This window comes from Harmonia axyridis, chromosome 4 (assembly GCF_914767665.1).
Source record: "Harmonia axyridis chromosome 4, icHarAxyr1.1, whole genome shotgun sequence".
Lineage (NCBI taxonomy): Eukaryota > Metazoa > Arthropoda > Insecta > Coleoptera > Coccinellidae > Harmonia > Harmonia axyridis.
The window spans coordinates 47,542,937-47,565,016 of record NC_059504.1 but is presented as its reverse complement, the minus strand read 5'-3'; the positions used below and the strand labels follow the sequence as shown (position 1 = coordinate 47,565,016).

At 32.7% G+C, this 22,080-nt stretch overlaps 1 protein-coding gene across 2 annotated transcripts in view; it reads right to left on the bottom strand.

Moving 5' to 3' along the window:
* Window positions 1-2,446: 2,446 nt before the first annotated feature.
* The window catches only part of LOC123679200 (transcription factor Sox-2-like), a 91,390-nt gene continuing 71,756 nt past the window's right edge, over window positions 2,447-22,080 (bottom strand). The window contains exons 1-2 of one of the 2 annotated variants that reach the window (XM_045616638.1): window positions 6,683-6,717; window positions 3,848-5,532 (exon numbers count right to left, since the gene is read on the bottom strand). In XM_045616638.1, the coding sequence (XP_045472594.1) occupies window positions 4,004-5,074 (1,071 nt within the window). In that variant the 5' untranslated portion in view covers window positions 5,075-5,532; window positions 6,683-6,717 and the 3' untranslated portion in view covers window positions 3,848-4,003. Of the gene's footprint in view, window positions 5,533-6,682; window positions 6,718-22,080 lie in introns of those variants that run through there. The other variant, XM_045616639.1, reaches the window with a different exon arrangement.

The following is a 22,080-nucleotide window of genomic DNA, read 5'->3' as shown; positions in this document are numbered from 1 at the left end:
ATCTATAAGATGCCTCATGTGTCTTAGATCCTGGATGGAAAATTATAAAATCAAACAAAGCTTAGAGGTTTCTCAATATTAACTTTATTTTTTTATTATTTTGTTATGATTCAAAGTGAATTAATTTATGTTTTTAATCCAAAAAAGTTGATATTTTCGTTTTTTTTATACAATAAGTTCAATAAATAAAAGTGTTTTTTGCAAGGTTCCTTTCGATTTCATCATTTTTTTATTGATATGACAGTACTTACACAATAAAACTGCTAAAAATCAAGTAAGTAGCTTGATATGATATGATTCAAGTACTTGATAAATAAATACTTGACTTGACTTGAGATTGAGAAACTACTACTTGACTTGAAATAAAGTCAAGCTCAAGCCGTGAATCCCTAATCTCACATCTTAACGAAATTTTTTCCATATTGGTTAATTTTGTAATGAACTTTGAAAATTTTAATTCTCCATTACAATAAGGGGTCACAGCGCTTTTTCTACTTCAAATTACAAATCAAAACACTGTAGAACAGCAATAATTACAAACAACAATCTCACTCACGGACCATAGTCGGTCATTCCCCAAATATTTACAGCTTATGGTTTTCGAAGTCACAGACTCCTGTCAAATTTATGTCATATAATTTTTATTTATGACCCCACCCCGCCGTGAGGAGATTTAGTTTTGTCACACTGGCGACCTTCTCTAATTCAATTTTATTTTCGACCCAAAATTGGTCTACGAGAGAAGCTGTTTATGGCTTTTTCGCTTTTATGAGCTATATGTCTTCTTGTGTGACTTTCGGACAAGGGCATCTCAGTTGGAATGTTGTAAATGAATTGAGACCTTAGTTGGATAAGTCAATGAAAAAAATTGACTCGTTCAATTAAGATCATTTTATGGGAAATAGATAGATACTTTCGTCAATCATAAAATATATTTTCGATTGCTATTATTGATTTATTTTTTCTAAGGAAACTATTGAAAGTAAGATATCATGGCAGACTTTATTATAATGTTAATTATCTTTGAAAATGAATTATTAACAATATCTTTAATTTCAATAACCAGAAGCCCTGGACGTTTAGAACTTGAACTATGTCCCAATATTTTTCAATAATTAAAATATCACGTACCCCCTATAAAATTTTCGTTTCAGAAAGTATTGTAAAATAGAAAATCTACGAGTGGTAGTGGGGAATACATTTTTGTTTCACTTTATTCAGTTTGTAATAGTATTCATTAATTCATTTATGATATTCAATTGATTTTCGACGTAGAATACCTACAAAATTTCAATTGAATTTGAATGAAATGATACCAAATACCTACTAACTGCTTTCAATCGAACCTAACCAACTATTCATACAGCTAATTAATTCAAAGAAAAACGAGGTTTATTTAGGAGCATCAGTATTGCAGACTGCAGTATTTTGTGAGAAGGAAAGAATAGATTACTTATCGCAATATATAAAATTCTTCCTAAAATTCGTAAGTTACTTATTGCTCATTTTTGGTTAACATCATTTGTAAGTAATGTAATATACCTATTGTATGCATTTCCAATGTCAGAAAATAAAATTCAATCATCCAATCACTGTAAAATCAATTTTATTCATTAATAAGATATAAGGTAGGTAGGTCAAATCAATAATTGATAATCTACTCAAAGTATTAGGTACTCATTTGTATTTTTTTAGTTATATTTTTATAGGAATAATTTTGTGTATAATAAACAAATCCTTTAGTATTGCTGTTTACTTGTATTTAGAAAACAATACATTTGAATTCACTTGAAATATTTGAAGAGTATATTCAAGATATTATATTTTGAGAAGGTCAAAACAAAATATTTGGTTCTTACACCATTGTCCAGTCCAGAAAAATTTTATAATGCACCCACTTTCAAGGAAGCAACTGAAATACAAGAATTAATTATACATATCTTTGAATGCTATAATATCACATATTATTCCTACAGTTAACACTGAATTGCATATTCATGGAAACTTGGGATTGAGGCAAGAAGATTTCGAATATTTTCTTTTCAAACATTCGATACTCAGTAGTTCTTATTGTAACATAAACCGTAGATAACTAATTGCAATAGTTACTATTCTAAAATTGAAGAATCAAAAAAAAAAACTCCCCATGCTGATAAAATCAGAAATTGAAGTCCAATTCCTAGACCTGCATCAATAAATTCACCCCTGAAATAATTTGATCTGAATTTGATAGAACTGAAGATTAATAATAATACCTATATATACCTACTTACTTCAACGACACTTCTTCAGTTATGATTATCAAATAATTTTCACCATTTCGATGATTATCATTATAAGATCTAAATTGGAATATTTACATCTCGAGGTTTCAATTTGGTATTGGGCTTTAGGGTTGATTATTAATTTTTTTAGCTAATGATCAAGTGGAATTAAAACACAGAAGAACTTCTTAATTTCAATTATATTTACAGATTTGTTCCAGTCACTAAACACACTGTACAGTTCAAATGAAAGACTTCACAATAATAAATATATACAAAGCTCGTATGTGATACTTAATCGAAACAAACAACACTATCGTAAATTCATAAAAGCTATATATCCGAAAGATCACAGATTGGAAAGGTAATTTTGATATTAACATTGTTTTTAACAATCAACGGTACAATGAAAAGATCAAAATTCATCATTAACATAATACTATACAAAATATATAACGTCGGTCGAAATAACACTGTTGCACTAATTGAACATGTTATATTCGGATTTTTTGATGATTTACAATACACAAAAAAAAGATATAAATGATTTTAAATATTATTACCTCATATAGGTACTCTTGATACTTGATTTGTAAAAAAATTTCGTTAAATACAAAATAAATTATCATTTGATAACAGATCACGGGTTTTTCAATTTTAAAATGTACATAAATGATAATTTTCATTGCGTGAGCCAGAGAAACAAGGTAAAAAGAGAATTTGATAGAGAAATAAGAGGAACTTTATATACATATGACAATTTAAGCGAAAAAAGTATTGATTCACTTTGAGTCTATGCTACCCAGCAAAAATTAAAGCTCTGAAAAGCCGTGAAAACTGTCATCAAATAAATTTCTTATCCTGTGAAGTCAAATGACATATATTAATGAAATATTCTCATGAAGAGAACGAAGCGTACAAAACATTAAAAACGAATATTTTCATGGAGAATATTGCAATTTTCATTTAAATTTTTTAATTCTCGTCTCATGGATGCAAGTCAAAGATAGGTAATCGAAAATCGATTCATGATGACAAGAAATGATCTAAGTATATAAAAGAAGATATATATTCATTTCACGGAGAATATTGCATTTTTTTTTTGTGAGTTCAAATAAATAATAATGGAAAGTGGACTTATGAGGAGAAAGTGTACAAAATGTATGATTAGATGTTTTGATTTTACAAGAATCAGCCTAGTTTAAATGGATTCGAATAAATATTTCATGAGAAGTTGAGCATTGTTCAAGTAAAAACAAAGATAAGTACAAAATTAGGTCAATGATATTTCACCCAATTTCTCCTCATTCATGCCAATTGAAAAAAATTTCGAACTGATTAAATAAAAAACTAGAAGAAAAGGACTAAAAACTCTTGCAACAATCAAGACTAAAAATGTTTCTTCGTACATCTTGTGCTCACGACAGTTCCGATCGCATTCTACTAGAACTCGAGTGTTTGTAGCATCCGAAAAACGATACCATCGAAGTCCTAATTGAACTTAGAACTCGATCCATAAAAAACTTTGTACTCATGAGCGAAAATGGAATATCGCCAATGCTACAAATCACTTACCGGACTTAGTAGAATGAGAGAAGAGAGTGCGATCTTTTGCAACATAAAATCCACGATCAACTTACGAATATTTACAGGCTTGTTACATATTTACACATCCAGAGGTCCATATTTACACGTTTTCACATCTGCGGCATCTCGAGATCGGCCGCGAACATCGTTTCTCACATGTGCGACAAATGTCCGGGACCTAAGGGACCCTGCGAGGACCCGTACTGATCCATGGGTGGCACCGCGTCGTGGGGAAGGTACATCGAGATCATCTGTCGCAAGTCGCCTTGCTGCTGCTGTCCAACGTATTCGCGTTTGATTCCGACGGGGGTTGGAGTGTGTAGACCAGAAGAAGGCGAAACAGGCTCAGATTTTATACTGGAACCAGAAGGGCTGTGCGAGGAACTTGCTTGTTGCATGGCGTAAGGAGAACCGGCACTGGTCGGCACTGTCGGTGCACCGTAATGTCCGTAACCACCGTTCATGTACGCACCGTGCTGCATCTGTCCCATGTCGTATCTTCCATAACTCGCGCTACTGTACTGTTGCTGATACGCGGAAGCCTCATGATGCATCAGATACCCGTTGGGCATATACCCATTGGGCATCGAATAAACGTCTCTGGCCGTAACTTGTTGCACCGCTGACGTTGGCATAGCACGCGAAACGTCCGAATTCTGCAGAACACTGGTAGCGCCAAGAGGGTACTTGTCCTTCTTCAACGAGTTCTTGGTCTTCCTTCTAGGCCTGTACTTGTAATCCGGATGTTCTTTCATATGAAGCGCCCTCAACCTCTTCGCTTCATCGATGAACGGCCGTTTTTCGCTCTCACTCAACAGCTTCCATTCGGCACCCAATCTCTTAGAAATCTCGCTGTTATGCATTTTGGGATTTTCCTGGGCCATTTTCCTCCTCTGTCCCCTGGACCATACCATGAATGCGTTCATTGGTCTTTTCACGCGCTCGATGTTCTGCGGCTTCGGGGTATTGTTATTGTTGTTAGTTACCTCTTGTTGGACTTGCTGATGATGGGCAGTTTGATGCGGGCTCTGATGCTGCGCTTGATGGTGGTGCTGCATCTGAGGGGCCTGCTGATGATGGTGCAACTGGTGCGGATGCTGGCCCAGATTGTGCATCGGTGCTTGTCCTAAACCACCGAGGCTTCCGTACGATTGTAAAGTATGATGAGGGGGCATATTTGCGTGGAGACTACCTCCCTTGAGGTCCGTTTCCATAGTCAACATATCTTCCGTCGGCGAGAACAGTTTGACGGTTTTCACTTGACACTAGCATACAACTTATACACCCACCAGAACAATAACGATCTACTTCTGTTGGCGTCTCACGATATTATGATTCTCACAAGAACTCCCTACATCCATTCTATTCTTGTTGAATCCCCACCACCGCCGGTTCGAAAGCTCCGCCAGTCGGTGCAACTGTCGACCAATGGGAAGGCTGTGCGCATTATACGCCTCCCCCTACGAGAAATCGACGGTGCTGCTAGATGTGGGAGACGGAGAGTTTTCGTACTTAGCGCCTGATTACTAATTATACCTAGCGGTTATTTCTCCTGGTTCATGCGAAATGTAGAGAGCGATAATTAATTAATGCTGCCCATCATTTCGCCTTGAAAAATGCCGTTATTAATTATCCTATTTGCGTATCGTGTAAAACTGGATCGCCTGCAATATCGAGTGATCTGGAATTAAATACATAAATTTAATTAGGTACCCAATTTAGAGCTCTTTGGGAAATATATTATTTTTAATCGAATAATTAAATTAATACTATACAGTGTGTATCAATCATTTGAATGTTTTTTATAATAAATTAATAGAGGCTTATTCAAAACACTCAAAAAGTACTTTTAATTGTTCTTTAATTTTTTCATCAAAAACTGAATGTAATTATGTAATTTGAAAAAAAAAATCATTTTTAAGAAAAAATTTCTGTTCTTCGTCTTGGCAAGAATTCTGAAATTTTATATTCTGAATTATCACCAGTAATATAAAATATCCAAAATTCATGAAAGTAGGTACATAATGCCTGTATTCAAAAAAATAATTATTTGTGATAAAATTCTCAGCATAGAAAACAAAAAACATCAATAACACCAAATTATGCGAACATTTCATATAGTGAATTGAGGATAATTTTTAATCATTCCAGAAAGATATAGGTAGGTAGATTTATTCAATTATTTTAAGAATGTGAAAGGAAATTATTCGTTTATTCCTCTCAATGCATGCCCTCCTAAGATTTCTTGAATAATAACAACTCGATTTCGTAATAAAATAAGAGAATCATTAAAAATGTAAATGCTTAATTAACAAAGACAAAAATAAACTGAATATATCATACAGATATATTATTGTGAAGGATTAGACACAAAGTTGTCAAATTATTTGATTTATAGCTTAATTAGCTTCACAAAAATATAATGGAATTCTCTTCAAAATTTAAATTGATAGGTGAACATAAATAGACCAAATTTTTACAGAATTTTTTAGGTACCTATATATAAAAGAAGGTTAACTGGTGACTAATTTCTATGGATAATTGAAACTTTAAAATTTTAATTACATCGTAGAGATTTAATTATTTAATAATAAATTTCATTTCAATCGAAAAAACGGTATTGGCTCAACGGAATTCACGACTACAATAAATAAAAACTACAAATAAATAAAAATAAAAAATAAATTGATTGATCACATTAACTATGTAACATTACTGATGATCTCTTTTTGAAAAGACGAGGGATAAAATATATTTAGTCATTTTGAACGCAAAAATATAACAAAATATTTCTTCGGTTTCATATTTTTAAATAGAATATTATTTCTCACCTCGCTTATAGAAACACAGATTAAATAGGTACATTCTCATATACCTACAGCGGAAAACGAAAATATTGATATATTGCATCTAAATAAGTAATATAAATATTTCTGAGTACGCACATGACACTTTCTTGATAATTTTTTGTTCATTCATGTGAATTTATTTTAGTCGATAAGAATTTAATGTTCTTCGATTTAATCAAGACTATATCATTACTACATTATAATCTAATTATCGAATAGTAATATATATTTTCTGATAAATAATATTAAATTGATTCTGTCCTCATTTGACGAAAATTCATTACAAATAAAATAGAAACAAAGTTTTTCCATAGGTATACATTATTGGTGGAAATAACTTTATTTCTATTTTATTTATAATGAATATTCGTCAAGTGAGGACCGAATTTTTTTTCATTACAAAATATATTTCACTGCTCATTATAAATAAATTGAAAACAAAGAGATTACCACATACATTTGTGGAAATTATATTGTTTTTATTTTATTTATAACAAATTTCCTACAAATAAGGGAAGGACCGAATCCATTGAATATTCAAATACAACATACCTATTTTATATTATTATTATATAATAATTAATATATGAATAAAATAAAAACTAAGTTAGGTACCTAATTTCACAAATGTTTGTGAAATTTCTTTGTTATTATTTTATTTTCTGATAATTCCTGATGCAAAATTTTTTTTCAACAGTATGTTTGAATTATTTTTGTTTCGAGTTGATACAAAACAGATGAAATTCTAAACTGATTCGTACCAGGGAGGTAGATATTTTCCGAAAAAGTTAAAATTTCTAGGAACTTTCGGACCGATCCTATAAGTAATATTTATGTCATCATAAATGTTTAGACATTCTTGATCGTTTATTGATTGATTTACTACTGCCTTGTCAATATCAGGTACCAAGTAAATGACTGAATCCTTCAAATGAACCAAAAGGATATTAAAAACCTATTAAAAATACTAAATAAGTATTATGTTAACTTGCAATGAGAATCATCGAAGATTTGAAGAATCCCAACAGAATATTGAAGTTCCATACATATTTTCGAAAATTTAAAAACAATATCTAAAATAATTATGTGGATACAAAATAAATAAGTGTGCATTCTGATAGAAAGTAATTCCTTTATGAAATGAAGCATTTGATTTGTTCCAACTATCTCATAAAAATAATGATCTGCATCAATATTTTTGAAGCCATCAGTGTGAAAATATGGAAATGAAGTATTAAGCTCTGTAATCAATGAAAAATGTTAGACTCCACTTGTAATCAAATTTGTTCTATAATATGTACCTACATTATAGCCAACTCTACTACTTGATTCATCTTGATTTTGCCATTGAAAATAAATGAGAAGTATTCAATATAAATATCCACAGTTGAATATCCTGTTTCTTTCAACTCACCTATTTGTTTTCATATTAAAACAATTATGGCACTCTTGGAAGTATGTCAATCATATGCTCTAGGATGAATTTATGGAATAGCAAAAGAATAAAAGTATTTAATCTCAATCACATGAAAATTTGTCTAGTATGTACTTAGTGGTATGTTTCGATGTGAGTTTGAATGACCCTCGAAGAATATAGTATTGTTCGATAGCAGCAGTCTTTAGTGGGATATTGACTGTTGCCATTATAATGGGACTATTTTGTGAAAACTTTTTTAAACATGGGCTTTATAGGAAATCTGGTCTTTTCAAAATAGAATGTTGATTTTAATGAAGTATCTTCTTATTATAAGGGCTGTGTCAAAGTTCAGTAATTTGTAATCAAATAGAAGAGTTGAGGTGAGCTTATTCAAATAACTTCATTTTCAAACTAAGTTGGCTAGTACTTCAATTCTAAAATCTGAAAACATGACATCATAGTAAATATTCATTTCTGTGGTTTTTTTCCACAACAGAACAGAGTTGCATTTAGCCAAAGTACCCAATTTTTCGAATTTCACAGATAATTTTTTTTTTTAAGATCAAGTTACTCGAAAACGGCGTTTTGTAGGAGAAAATATGAAAAATACTTTTATTTTTCAAATTAGCCAAATATTGTTCAATGAACGTTCAAATTATTTTTAAGAGTTGGGTTCTTCGAATTTCTGGTATTTTTATGTGATGTAATGTTCATAATGAAGAAACTGAAAGATGTGTAGGGAATCTTGTGTTCGGATAAGATGTATCACATCAAGGAAAAGCTATATTCCAAAAATCATTTCCTTCAATAGAACCATTTACGAGATATAGCTGAAAATCACATTTTTTATCGATTTTCAACAGCCTGTATCTTTGTAACCGGGCCGAATCGGAAAAAACTATAAAGGAAAAAAGTGTTTTTTTTGACCTCAGGAATCTTCGGTTGAAATATATGTACAAGTCAAAGACTCACCCTGTATATGTTTTTTGAACTCGTCTAGGATACCTCTACCTCATGTTAATGTATGTATATTCAACAATGAAACACCCTGTATAATATATGTGTGTAATTATTTTTAGTCAGCTTATATTTAATTCCGCAATCTATATTTTGGATTTGATTAAAAACTACTTTAAGTTTCACAACATGGTTTATTATTTTGTTTAAATATAAAGAAGAGTTTTTATCCAAAATCAAATATCTACCTTCAGGCTGATATACTCAATTTTTCTTCATCTGGTACTTCCTCAACTTTTTCATCCATGCGTTGAATGTTTGAAAATCCCACAGACCGAAAATATAAACCTAAATTGGCAATATAAGCTTCATAATTATTATATCCTCCCCATTCGCTAACAGATAAGTTTTCGGCTATTGTGCACGATATTTATGTATCAGTTGATGTTATCTGTAGTAATTGGGCCCTGTGTTATTGCTGGCAACCCTTCTGTTAGGCCGATCCATCCAGTTATCTAGATGTTGCTTTCAAGTTGTGTTTGTTCACAGAGATTTTCGAGCCACTTTGTATGGTATGATTAGGGGCGAAGTCGATATGCAAATATGGTAATCGGTTGTGATTATATATATTGATCAGTGAAACGGTAGCTGAGATGTAAACAATTGAATGATATAAGGTATAAAAATACCTTTTTTCTAAAATTAAAGATTATTATTTAAAAAAAATTAATTGAACATGTTTTTTTCGAATTACTTCTGAAATATAGAAGGTTATTCATGAAAAATGTCCAATTTCTGAATTATAAATCCTAGACCTCAAAAAATGATGTTTTGGCCCAAAATGCCTCATACAATTGATTAAATGAAAATTAAATTTTCACTAGTAATACCACTAGAGGTCAAATTATTTCCGGAAATTTCCGGATTAAATTGGACCTCGTGTGGTATTCGGTGGGAAAATTCCACACCAAATGTGTTTATTTCCAACAACATCAATTTTCGTATTCATCAATTACTCTAAATCAATAACAAGCAACTTCCGATCAACCTACTATAGTATATAATAATTGCATTTTTAATATAAATATAAACATTAATTATAATGGTCCAAAGAATTTAGAAAACATCTAATCTTGTAGTTGAAATGAATCAAAATTATCATATGAACAAATAAAAATTAGATTGTCAAAAAAATTATTCTGTTATTATAAACGTCAAAAAAATGTTCAGTATAATTCGCTGTTGAATACCCACGAGGAAACAATTTCCACTAAAATTGCGATGGTGATCTGTCAGAGATGCAAGTTCTGATTGGTTAAAAATCACATGTGTGGAATTTACACAATAATTTTTTCTTTTGAAATTTCTTTTTAAAAATTGGCAACTTAACATTTTTGACCATAAATAAGTATTACCAATTCGTACTCTAATTAAGTATTGCTAATAGAAGAATCTAGTTACACTTGGTTGATTTTAGTAAATTAAATACTTTTTTTTCGGCAGAACTATTAGTGAAATGATTGAAAAATTGAAAAATGTTACATTCTACAAAAAAATAAAACTTCTGTTTGATTTATTTAACTCGAACGCTAGCTGAGATGTAAACAAATGAATATGAGGTAAGCCTCAAATCAAAAATTCCAAAATTCATTTTAACATTCCTATCAAGGGTGTATTACCTTAAAATATAGATAGGAGGAAGGGAAAGTAATAGAATATTCAATAACAAGTTGCAGAATGGGCTCCTATTCCAACACGAATGCGAAATTCGAAAACGAGCGACGAAGAAGCAAGTAACGCATGAGTACTGGAATTGCCTTCTGCAACTAGTATTAGACGATGTTTTCTCTATTTCAGTCAAGTTTTCGGAATATTGTCGAAATTAAATGAAATATTCAGATTATATATCCTAGTGAGTTTTGTATTGTATTTTGGCAGTTGGTATGACTGTTACGACAATTGACAGATTACGGAATTTGAATATGTATCGTACGTTTCGAATTTTGGAATTCAGGAATCCTTTTTTCATAACTTCACAATAGCTAAATCATTAAAATGAGAAAAGCATTGACCTTTCTGATGCACGAAAGAATAAATCACATTGTAAACTATTTTTGACCATTAATTGATCATTTCGAAATAAATCAAATTATGTTACGCCTCTGCTATAGGTAGTATCCCGTCAGACCAGGAGTGACGAATATTGGAATCAAAACAAATGCATTAGTTACAAGGCGATTTCCGTTCCTCTTATTAATGTTCTAAGGTAATTAGGTACTGAGATTTATTTGAAGATGAGTTGTTTTAGTAGTATGAGTGTCAGTTTCCAGGAAAATTTTAATCTTTCAGGTAGCCAACCTTCGTCAATTTTTTGACATCATCATCATAAATGTAATTTGCTGTGTTTACTATCCCTAATCCTAAAAGCAAAAAGCCAGGAGGTGAATATTATTTTAAATGCTTGTTCTAACAATCCATCATGAAATAATATTCACTTATCACGTTTATAAAAGTACTAAATGAAGTTTTATTTAATTTTCACATTTAATACCATCTTAAAAAAACGTGATTAGTGAAATTTTTTTTATGATTCTTTGTTCATCTATGAGCAGTGAGCACTACTCGGAGACCACGGGGTGTTTCACCATAAAGTAGACAAACATATAGGTATTGTCGTGAAGATAATATCAGAAGTTTCATTTTTGTTTTCGAAGCATATGTGAGATATAAATGGGGTTTTTAATGTCATTTTCGAGCAATATTTGGTTGAGTGTGATGAATTATACAGGGTGTCCCATAAGTGGCACGTCACAGTGACACCGGAGGTAGGTCAGCTAAAAAGGGACCTAACCAGCCTAACATGACCCCAGTAAAAGTTGCATGGTTTTCGAGTTATTACCAAATTACGTTTTTTAGTGAATTTTCACCTTTTTTAACATTGTCAGGATCAGAATTCTGCTGGAAAGCTCTCGAAGCTTATTTTTTTTGTTGTAATGGAATCTTAAATAGTTATTTAAGATGACATGAGTATGATTCTGTCAAAAAGTTATGTGGATTTCCGTAAATTAATGGATAAATCTTGATTTCAATTGCTAGCAAAACGAGAACTTCGACTTTGGACACCTGCTGTGAAAAAAAAATCCTTGAAACAAAACGAGCAAGGAACATCAAAAAATTGGGCATTTTAGACAGATTTAGAAATGGTACAATACACGAATCTTATGCCCATAAAACTAGGTATTTTGAATTGAATTGAATCGTAATTTTATAAAACGGTGTCATTTATGCATTAGAGTCCGAGGGAAACAGTTTGAACATTTACTGTGAGTTAGATTTAAGAATTAAATAAATAATCGAAAGTTAAGTCTGTTTTTAATTAATTTACCTTTTTTTTCAATAATATTCCTTTTTCGCTTCCCCTAATCCATCTTTTTCCCTATTGTGACTTTAACAAATAATAACAAAGCCCGGTATCAAATGTAATGTCATAGCAAGCGGCAAAATTACCTGATAGCGGGGTTCCTAGTATCAACTTAGTTAAGTAGGGCATCGGTAAAATGATGAAAATACCTAGTTTTATGGGCATAAGATTCGTGTATTGTACCATTTCTAAATCTGTCTAAAATGCCCAATTTTTTGATGTTCCTTGCTCGTTTTGTTTCAAGGATTTTTTTTTCACAGCAGGTGTCCAAAGTCGAAGTTCTCGTTTTGCTAGCAATTGAAATCAAGATTTATCCATTAATTTACGGAAATCCACATAACTTTTTGACAGAATCATACTCATGTCATCTTAAATAACTATTTAAGATTCCATTACAACAAAAAAATAAGCTTCGAGAGCTTTCCAGCAGAATTCTGATCCTGACAATGTTAAAAAAGGTGAAAATTCACTAAAAAACGTAATTTGGTAATAACTCGAAAACCATGCAACTTTTACTGGGGTCATGTTAGGCTGGTTAGGTCCCTCTTAACTGACCTACCTCCGGTGTCACTGTGACGTGCCACTTATGAGACACCCTGTATATGAAATTTGAAATAATGGTTTATATGGCCACATCTTAGAGATCATTGGTTCCAATTCAACAATAGAGTAGAATTCTGCCAGAATATTCCAAAATGTCGGAGACATCTGCATAGTTCTCATAATTCTCGATTGCGAAATTGGATTTCAATATTTGAATATACCTTCTCGATTTGCTGAAAGTCTCCAAAAAAAAAAGTACAAATATTTAAACAAAGTAAAGGTACATCAGGGTGATTCACTTATCTTAGTAACCCCAGTCTTCTCGAAAATGGAATAATATTTTTTTTATTTGAACAGCGTTTTGGACTAGTTAACTTGAGATGTGCGATGAATAAATAAAGACGCCAGGCGTTGCGACGCTGTCGCTTTTTTTCATAGAAACATATCTTTGTTATTATGCAATTCGAAAGACCATTTTCTGACAGTTCTAACAGCCAATCAAATTTTGTCATTTTGTGTCATTTGAAACAATTTCTTCCAATCATGTCAACATTACACTGATAATTGCATTCAGTGCAATTATCAATCACTAATCACCATGACAACACGATTGAGTTTGACAACTTCATTCCAAATAAATTTCAAAATGTCAAGTTTCAACAAATGCGTAGATATGTTCAAATTGTAACAGAGTATAAATGCGCTAATCAATATTTATGGATTTTTGCTGTGAACGAGAATATGAATTGAATGAACATAGGAGCTTAGAAGAATTAAATTGTTGAAATTTGTTATATATTGTCCATCCTGAATAATATGTCAACATAATTTTTTATTGTAGCCTTTTGAAAATCTGACGCGGAATTCTAACATACATATTTAATTTAATTTTCCAAAAACCGGTTCAACTGAATTCAGTAGGGTTGGTATTGTTTTTGGAGGTTATTTCATAATCAGTATAGGTAATCAGGGAAATGTATAATTTAGTTATCCAAACATTTTAGTTTCTTTCTGTGCTTTCCGGAAGTCACACACTCCACACAGTGAGAAATTGAGGTTTTTCCTCATTTGAAGTTCTTCCTCGATAACTCTTAAAGTATTCATTTTAGGTATAGGGTTTGTTCAAGTAACCCTCCACTATTTTTGTACGTAGAATCGACTGAAATAATGAAAAATATAGGTTCTAATTTGAAAATCTTGAGTTTTGATGAATTCGAGTTGTCTTGAGTTCATAATCTACTGATAAACACCCTGTACATTTTTGTACACACCACAAACAGTCTTATAATACTACGTATTTTCAAAATCGAAAATGAAAAGAAATTTTTCGAAAAAAGGTTTTTCTGCCGAAAAATTGAAAAAAATGTGAGTTCTCATCGTCATTTTTTTTTCATAAGAATCCCATTAACTCATGAACCCTTGAGTTTTCACCCAAGGTAAGGCATATTGCTGAAATTGTGATCAAAAATGCTATATAATTATGTAAAAATATTGAAGATCATTGTTTCAAACCACAATATGCAAATTTTCAGCTCAAAATTATGATAAGTTTTCCATAAACGTCTAATAGGCCATCCCGGTGAATCACCTTGTATTCATTGTGAAGAGTAAGCTTCGTAATTTCAACCAATTTTCAAATACCGAAGAAAGCTTCTATTCGAAAATTGGCGGAAATTTCTCCTAGTGCAAGCCAACACGAGAATCGTCAATCAAATCCCGCAAGATAGACGATTTGATCTTTGGAGCGCTGCGAATAATCCTTTTAGTTACGCCAACAAACAATGAGCATGGATTTCACGTTCCTTGAACATGTCCACGTTATTATACTGCCACTTGTCACCTAGGGACACGTACGGGGACGACAGTCAGCTCTCGTTGAAATGCAAGAATTCACGCTTAATGAAACCCGCTAATACAAGCAATTTTCACGAATTTAACACTTGTCGGACTTCAAATAAAACTAGCACGCAATATTATCTAGTTCGACCGATTGAAGCGAAGATATTAGATTCTAAAGTGGTGGAGTTGATTGTTTATCTACTTCCTCATGTTGCCTTGCGATGGCATATCGAGAAACATATCATTATTTTATACAGTGTGCAGACAAATTCTATGATAAATAAAACACTGCATTGCTCTCTCAACCCAAAATATTTCGAATTGTGAAGAAAAATGATGAAGATATATTATACGTAGTAAAAAGAAATTTTTCATTTTTCCAATATATGGCCTCCGTTCTCGCGTTGTATGAATCCGATCAGATTCCACTAGATTGCGTTGGAAATATGAGATTTCGTACTACAAAAACTTTTTTGACCGTTTTGTGATTAGTTGACTCAGTTTAGTTTAAGCCCGCAACAAATATGCAGCACGCACTGGAAGGCCGATTGTTGAAAATGTCGATAAAATTATGACCTAAATATTAGGCCAATTGAAAAGTTCCCGGTCTGATGCACAGAAGGCGGTGCTAGTATTAAATCCATATGATTTTTAGTTAATACAAACCTTCAAACGATACGTGTCAAAATTTGACAGCAGGCCGACAATTAGTTCGTGAGATATTGCGTTGTGAGTGTAGCTACTTTTGTTATTTGAAAAAAGAAGAAAAAAAATGAATTTCGTGTGCTGATAAAATATTGCTTTTTGAAGGAAAAAAATACAGTTGAAGCGAAATTTTGGCTTGATGAACAGTTTCCGGGGTCTGCCCAAGGAAAATCATCTATCATTGATTGGTATGCTAAGTTCAAACGTGGTGAAATGAGCACCCAAGACGGCGAACGCAGTGGACGGCCAGAAGAGGCTGTCACCGACGAAAAAATCAAAAAGTCCACAAAATAATTTTAAATGACCGTAAAGTGAAGTTGATCGAGATAGCAGACATTGTGAAGATATCATCTGAGCTTGTACATCATATCATTGACGAATATTTGTACATGAGAAAGCTGTGTGCAAAATGGGTGCTGCGCGAGCTCACAATCGATCAAAAGCAACAACATGTTAATGATTCTGAGCAGTGTTTGAAGCTGTCTGAGTGCAATAAACCTGAATTTTTGCGTCGATATGTGACAATGGATGAAACATGGCGAGGAAAAACACAACAGTCAGCTGGCAAAGTTATGGTTAGGTATTCTGGGATGCGCAAGGTATAATATTCATTGATTACCTCGAAAAGGACCAGACCATCAACAGCGATTATTATATAGTGTTATTGGATCGTTTGAAGGATGAAATCGTTAAAAAACGGCTCCATTTGAAGAAAACAAAGGTGCTGCTTCATCAAGACAATGCGCCGTGTGACAAATCAATGTAAATAATGGCAAAATTGCATGAATTGGGCTTCGAATTGCTCTAGCATCCACCGTATTCACCAGATCTGGCCCCCAGCGACTTTTTCCTGTTCTCAGACCACAAAAAAATGCCTTGAAGCGAAAAACAAATTGTACTACAAAAATGGTATCGAATATTTCCCTTCGTCAAAAATTCTATGTAAATGGAAAGAATTATCGAAAATCACAGCGAATATTTCCCTCCGGTCAAAAATTCTATGTAAATGGAGAACAATTATCGAAAATTACAGCGATAATTGCATTGTAGGAAGCGAAACTGCACTGCGATAATTGTTCTGTTCATAGATGCATAGTTTCTATGCATCTTACACAGTTCTCCAAAAATGAAAATGAACTCATGCAGTTCCCGGCTAGGTCATGGATGTTGTATATGTTTGGTGGTGGTTAATGAATTATCGTATATTACTTGATTATGGGTACATAGCATTACTGCTGAGCCCAAATAAAATAGAAAAAAAAACTCATGCAGTTTTTATGACAAAACGCTGTCATGCAAAATTATCGGTAATTTTGATGCACTTGTGCAATTACTTACGATAATTGCATTGTAGGAAGCGAAGTAGCCCTGTGATAATTGCACTGTTCATAGATGCATAGTTTCTATGCATCTCACACAGTTCGAATCTATGGCAATTCCATTCTACATCAGTTTGACAAGTAATGTAACAGTTTATTCGGGAAATATTCCCCCGAATTACACTCGTGCATCAAAATGACCGGATAATTTCGCATTCCAGCGTGTTTTCTTTGAAAAACTGCAGTTTTCATGACAACACGCTGTCATGCAAAATTATCAGTTATTTTGATGCACTTATGCGATTACTTACGAATATTTCCCTCCTGTCAAAAATTCTATGTATCTGGAGAACAATTATCGAAAATTACAGCGATAATTGCATTGTAGGAAGCGAAACTGCACTGCGATAATTGTTCTGTTCATAGATGCTTAATTTCTATGCATCTTACACAGTTCGAATCTATGGCAATTCCATTCTACATCAGTTTGACAAGTGATGTAACAGTTTATTCGGGAAATATTCCCCCGAATTACACTCGTGCATCAAAATGACCGGATAATTTCGCATTCCAGCGTGTTTTCTTTGAAAAACTGCATTCGGTCATTTTCATTTTTGGAGAAAGAGCTCATGCAGTTTTTATAACAACACGCTGTCATGCAAAATTATCGGTAATTTTGATGCACTTGTGCAATTACCTACGAAAAGTTGTAAGATCGCTTCAATCGCCCTCGAAGTCAGCTATGTTGAATAATAAAATCGAATTTTGACAAAAAAAATGTGTTCTACTATGGTAGATTTTTCAATTGGCCTGTTATGATCATTCTAACTAGTAACTATGGTAATTAAATCCTTGTTTTCATCCGTTCCGAAACCATAAGAGCTATGGAACAGACTCAAAATGTCTGAATTTCCTTAACTTTTGTGGAGCAGTATAATCAATATTTTTCGAAAGTTATAATTTTTAAGGTCGAATTGGCATCGATAGGCTCAAGGTCCAATTCCATCGATTATTTCAGTTATCTCCAGCGTCTCACCCATAACAACCAATTAGATAACAGGAGACATCCTCCGATTATATCTAAACATGACAATCCATCTCCTAATATTTGATCAAGGAGCCGAAGTCAATCGGTATCTGCAAATTACAATATTTCATTGTACCAGAAGGGGCAAGGAGGGAACAGGGGAAATACGTTATCGCACAGATTTCGCGACAGCCTATAGAGCAGGCCCATTATAAATTCGCGTTCAAATTTGCCAAGGCTAATGACGAGGTTGGTGCTCAAACATAGAACCCATGTTCTGTTTAAAACTGTGTCAACATGGCAAATTGTGCATATAGAGTCATTGTGAGGCTGCATCAAAGATGCATGAGCGTGCTCGATGCTTGCCGCGCGGTGTTGTCACGTTCGCCGGATTTTCCCGGAATATGTAGAATTTTGTGGAAATTTTGAGAATTTGAAGAAGGGTACTGTCATGAAGTCAGGAGGTGTTGGGCACCTCTTGATCTGAATTTACACTCGAAATCAAACATGGAATAATTTGGCAAAAAACTAAGTTTTTGAATACATCACAAAATTTTTGCAAGATCTAAGTATTAATAACTCCAACAAGAAGCTCTCGATTTTTTACAATGTCAAATCGGTTTTTATGAGATCGAATCAATATTTTTAAACTATTGGACAGATTTCATCTATCAACCAATTAGTTTGTTCGGCAAAGCAAACAAGAAAATTTATGGGATCTTTCTAAAGTTTATGGTCGGATCGAATTGAATTTAGCAATGAATTCTTCAAAAATATTTTCGCACAAAATTATTGAATGTCAAACAATATACTCATTCTGAATTGAATGAGATATTGCACTTTTTAAGTCTATAAACTACATTTGATTCGTCACACGGTAGCTTCTTTAGATTTATCATTTTTAAAAACTACTTAGTTATTTAACGGATTTGAAGTGTAAATAGAATAGAACTGTCATTCAATTTCGATTTGAAGGCTCATTTTCACGGTGATAATATCAATCGAGTAGTTTACATGGTGACAGTTGCTACGAATATTTCCCTCCTGTCAAAAATTCATGTATATGGAGAACAATTATCGAAAATTACAGCGATAATTGCATTGTAAGAAGCGAAACAGCACTGCGATAATTGTTCTGTTTATAGATGCATAGCTTCTATGCATCTTACACAGTTCGAATCTATGGCAATTCCATTCTTCCTCAGTTTGATAAGTGAAGTAACAGTTTATTCGGGGAATATTCCCCCGAATTACACTAGTGTATCAAAATGATCGGATAATTTCGGATTCCAGCGTGTTTTCGGTAATTTTCATTTTTGGAGAAACAGCCCGACACCGAAGGTGGAGGGGGAACTCATGCAGTTTTTATGACAACACGCTGTCATGCAAAATTATCGGTAATTTTTATGCATTTGTTCAAATTCTTCCCAATAAGCCCTCACGTTATGTTTTTCATGTAAAATTATTTATAAAATTGACAAATCATTTGTTATCGTTTCATTTATCATTATAGGTCTTTCACCATATTTTTAAAATTATATTCTCGTGTAACTTAAATTTTATACACTGTGTCCGTAGAGTATGGAACAAACTCATTTTTAGCTAAACAGACCATTTTAAGAAGTAATCCTGAAACACGTCGATTTTTGGTTTTAATTATCCGTATTTTAAAATACTTTGAATAATGATGTGACCGTCTATTTTCTTTCAATGGAACACATGTTGATTCCAATTGGTACAGGGTGGACAAAAATCACAATAGGTTTGTGTGTGCTCATGAAGTAACGTTTAACATTCTTTATTAGTTAAATTAACAATATACATTTTTTTAATCAATAAATTGGTTTGAATGTAACACCCTGTAGTTTGTTACAATTTTAGATTAATAAAAATCTATAAAAATAAGAAATAATTTCTTTCATATTCTATCTGCTAGACCACAAATACAAAACATGTTTGGAAACAGCTCATTTTTATTAATCTAAAAATGTAACAAACTACAACTTACATTCAACCAATTGCCGCTAGGCAATAAGACAATAAGTATTTTTGATGATATTGATAATTTAGCTGATAAAGAATGTTACGCGTTTCTTTATGAGCACACACAAAGCTATTGTACTTTTGTTCACCCTATAACAATTGGAATCAACATGATACATTTTTGGAATCAGCTCAGCTAGAGTAATCGGAAACTTGAGACAAAATGACAAAAACTCGAAAGTAATTCACCCTGTATATTAGATTATTATTTCAAAATACTGTAAATTAAAATAAAAAATCGACATGTTTCAGGATTATTTCTTAAAATAGTTTCATACTTTACGGACACAGTGTATATTCCTTGTCCATGTAGGTATTTCATTTCAATGAATAAAATCACGTTGATTTTTTTCTATTGCAGTAATAAATTCTACTCTATTCGGTATAGAATTTCCCTTAAAATTCCTCCTTCGTGAAAAACCTCCCTTCAGATCTGACTCCGTCTGCAGTCTTGCCAGCAATATGGCCGGTCCCTGGTGGCAACTGAGGCAGCCACCGTTGTTTGGTTTTAATACATTTTCAATGACTACGTGAAAGAGTGTTTAACTTGCATGCGTCTATCTTCAATCTACTATTCGAAATTGCTTTCGGAACTTCTGACCCTGACTGTGCGGCACGTCAGACTCCTGTTTTGACGTCTTACTCATGCTCCTATTTACATATCTCGATGAAGATGCTGATGAGCTCGGCTTCGTAGGTCAGCGGTGACACAGGATGCTTACTTTTTAGAATTGGCCTTTGTGTCTGTCTCCACTTTTGTTTCTTAACAAAGGAGAGAAATGGATTTGATTGATTGCCACTGAATAATTTATGTTTAGGAAAAACGGAGAACGGGCTGTGCTGGGTTTGATTGAAGTTAGAGAGTATACTGTATGTTGAGGGATTCCAGAACCCAGTGGTGAATTCAGGAAAAAAATTATATCTATTTAATTTTTGTTATCATACATTATTTTAAATTCAAAGGCAAGTTAACTAGGCAATTGGACATTTTTCACCTTTGGTCTGTTTCTTTCAGAGTATCTACCGATTATCCTTTCATCAATGCTAATTTGTTATTTTATTGTTATTTTGTTTTAGGTGCCGAGATAAGCGTTGTTGATATATATACTCAATGTGCTTTTATCCAGCATTAAATAACAAATAACCAGCATAATATACTAGGTGTTCCTAAATAGGAGGTCCAAACAAAATTATAGATTCCTAAGATTATTTTAAGAAAAAAAGTCCCTTAAAGATGAGCCCACAAACGCTTTGTTTTCGAGATACAGGTGTATTTTATAAGTTTAATCCTTTTTGAGTTTTTTTTCTTATAGCATCTCCCCTTCAAAAGACATTCAACTCAAATTAGGCATAGATATTCCAATTTGAAGATTCCATCACATGATATGCTAATTTTTAAAGCAAATATCTACAGGTTGATATTTTTCTGGAACAGTGCCCTCTTAGTTCTTTCAGATTTTTTTTTTTTTGGTGGACCACTGATAGCTTAAAAAATGCAGAAAGAAGCTTTGGTCTAGTATTACACTTTTCAGTGTCTTGTAATTTTGTCGTATCTGCAATCGATTTCGAAAAAAAATTCAAACAATTCTCTAACAGCCTTCAGAAATATCCAAATTATTATGAAAGTCCAGTTAGTACTCTGTGAAGAATAAATTTATTATAAGTTTGATACTTATTTACGAAATCTGTAGCGAAGATTAATAAAGATTCGAACTGATATAATCATCACAAAAATGTAGGTATAAGAAACACGCTAGGCTGTATCACGTAAACAAAGCGTTCGCGGTGAAGGAATCAACATTCCAATATGCCATTACTCTCGATATCTGAAAATGCTGTTAAAAATATTTTGATAATTGAAGTATTCAATGCTTTGTATTATTTCCTTTTTCATCTTTGAATTGTTGATACATGTCTAACATAGTCTTACATCTGTTCAAATTTATTATATGGGATTAGGAAATTCAATGTAGGATGGCAGTTGAAATAATCAACATCCTTCCTGTATTCACGAAAATTCTGGAAATGCCGATGGTGGTAGATACAACTTATATTCCTATCCTCATTTCTATCTAGATCCTCTCCAAATATGGATTCACACATGGTCAA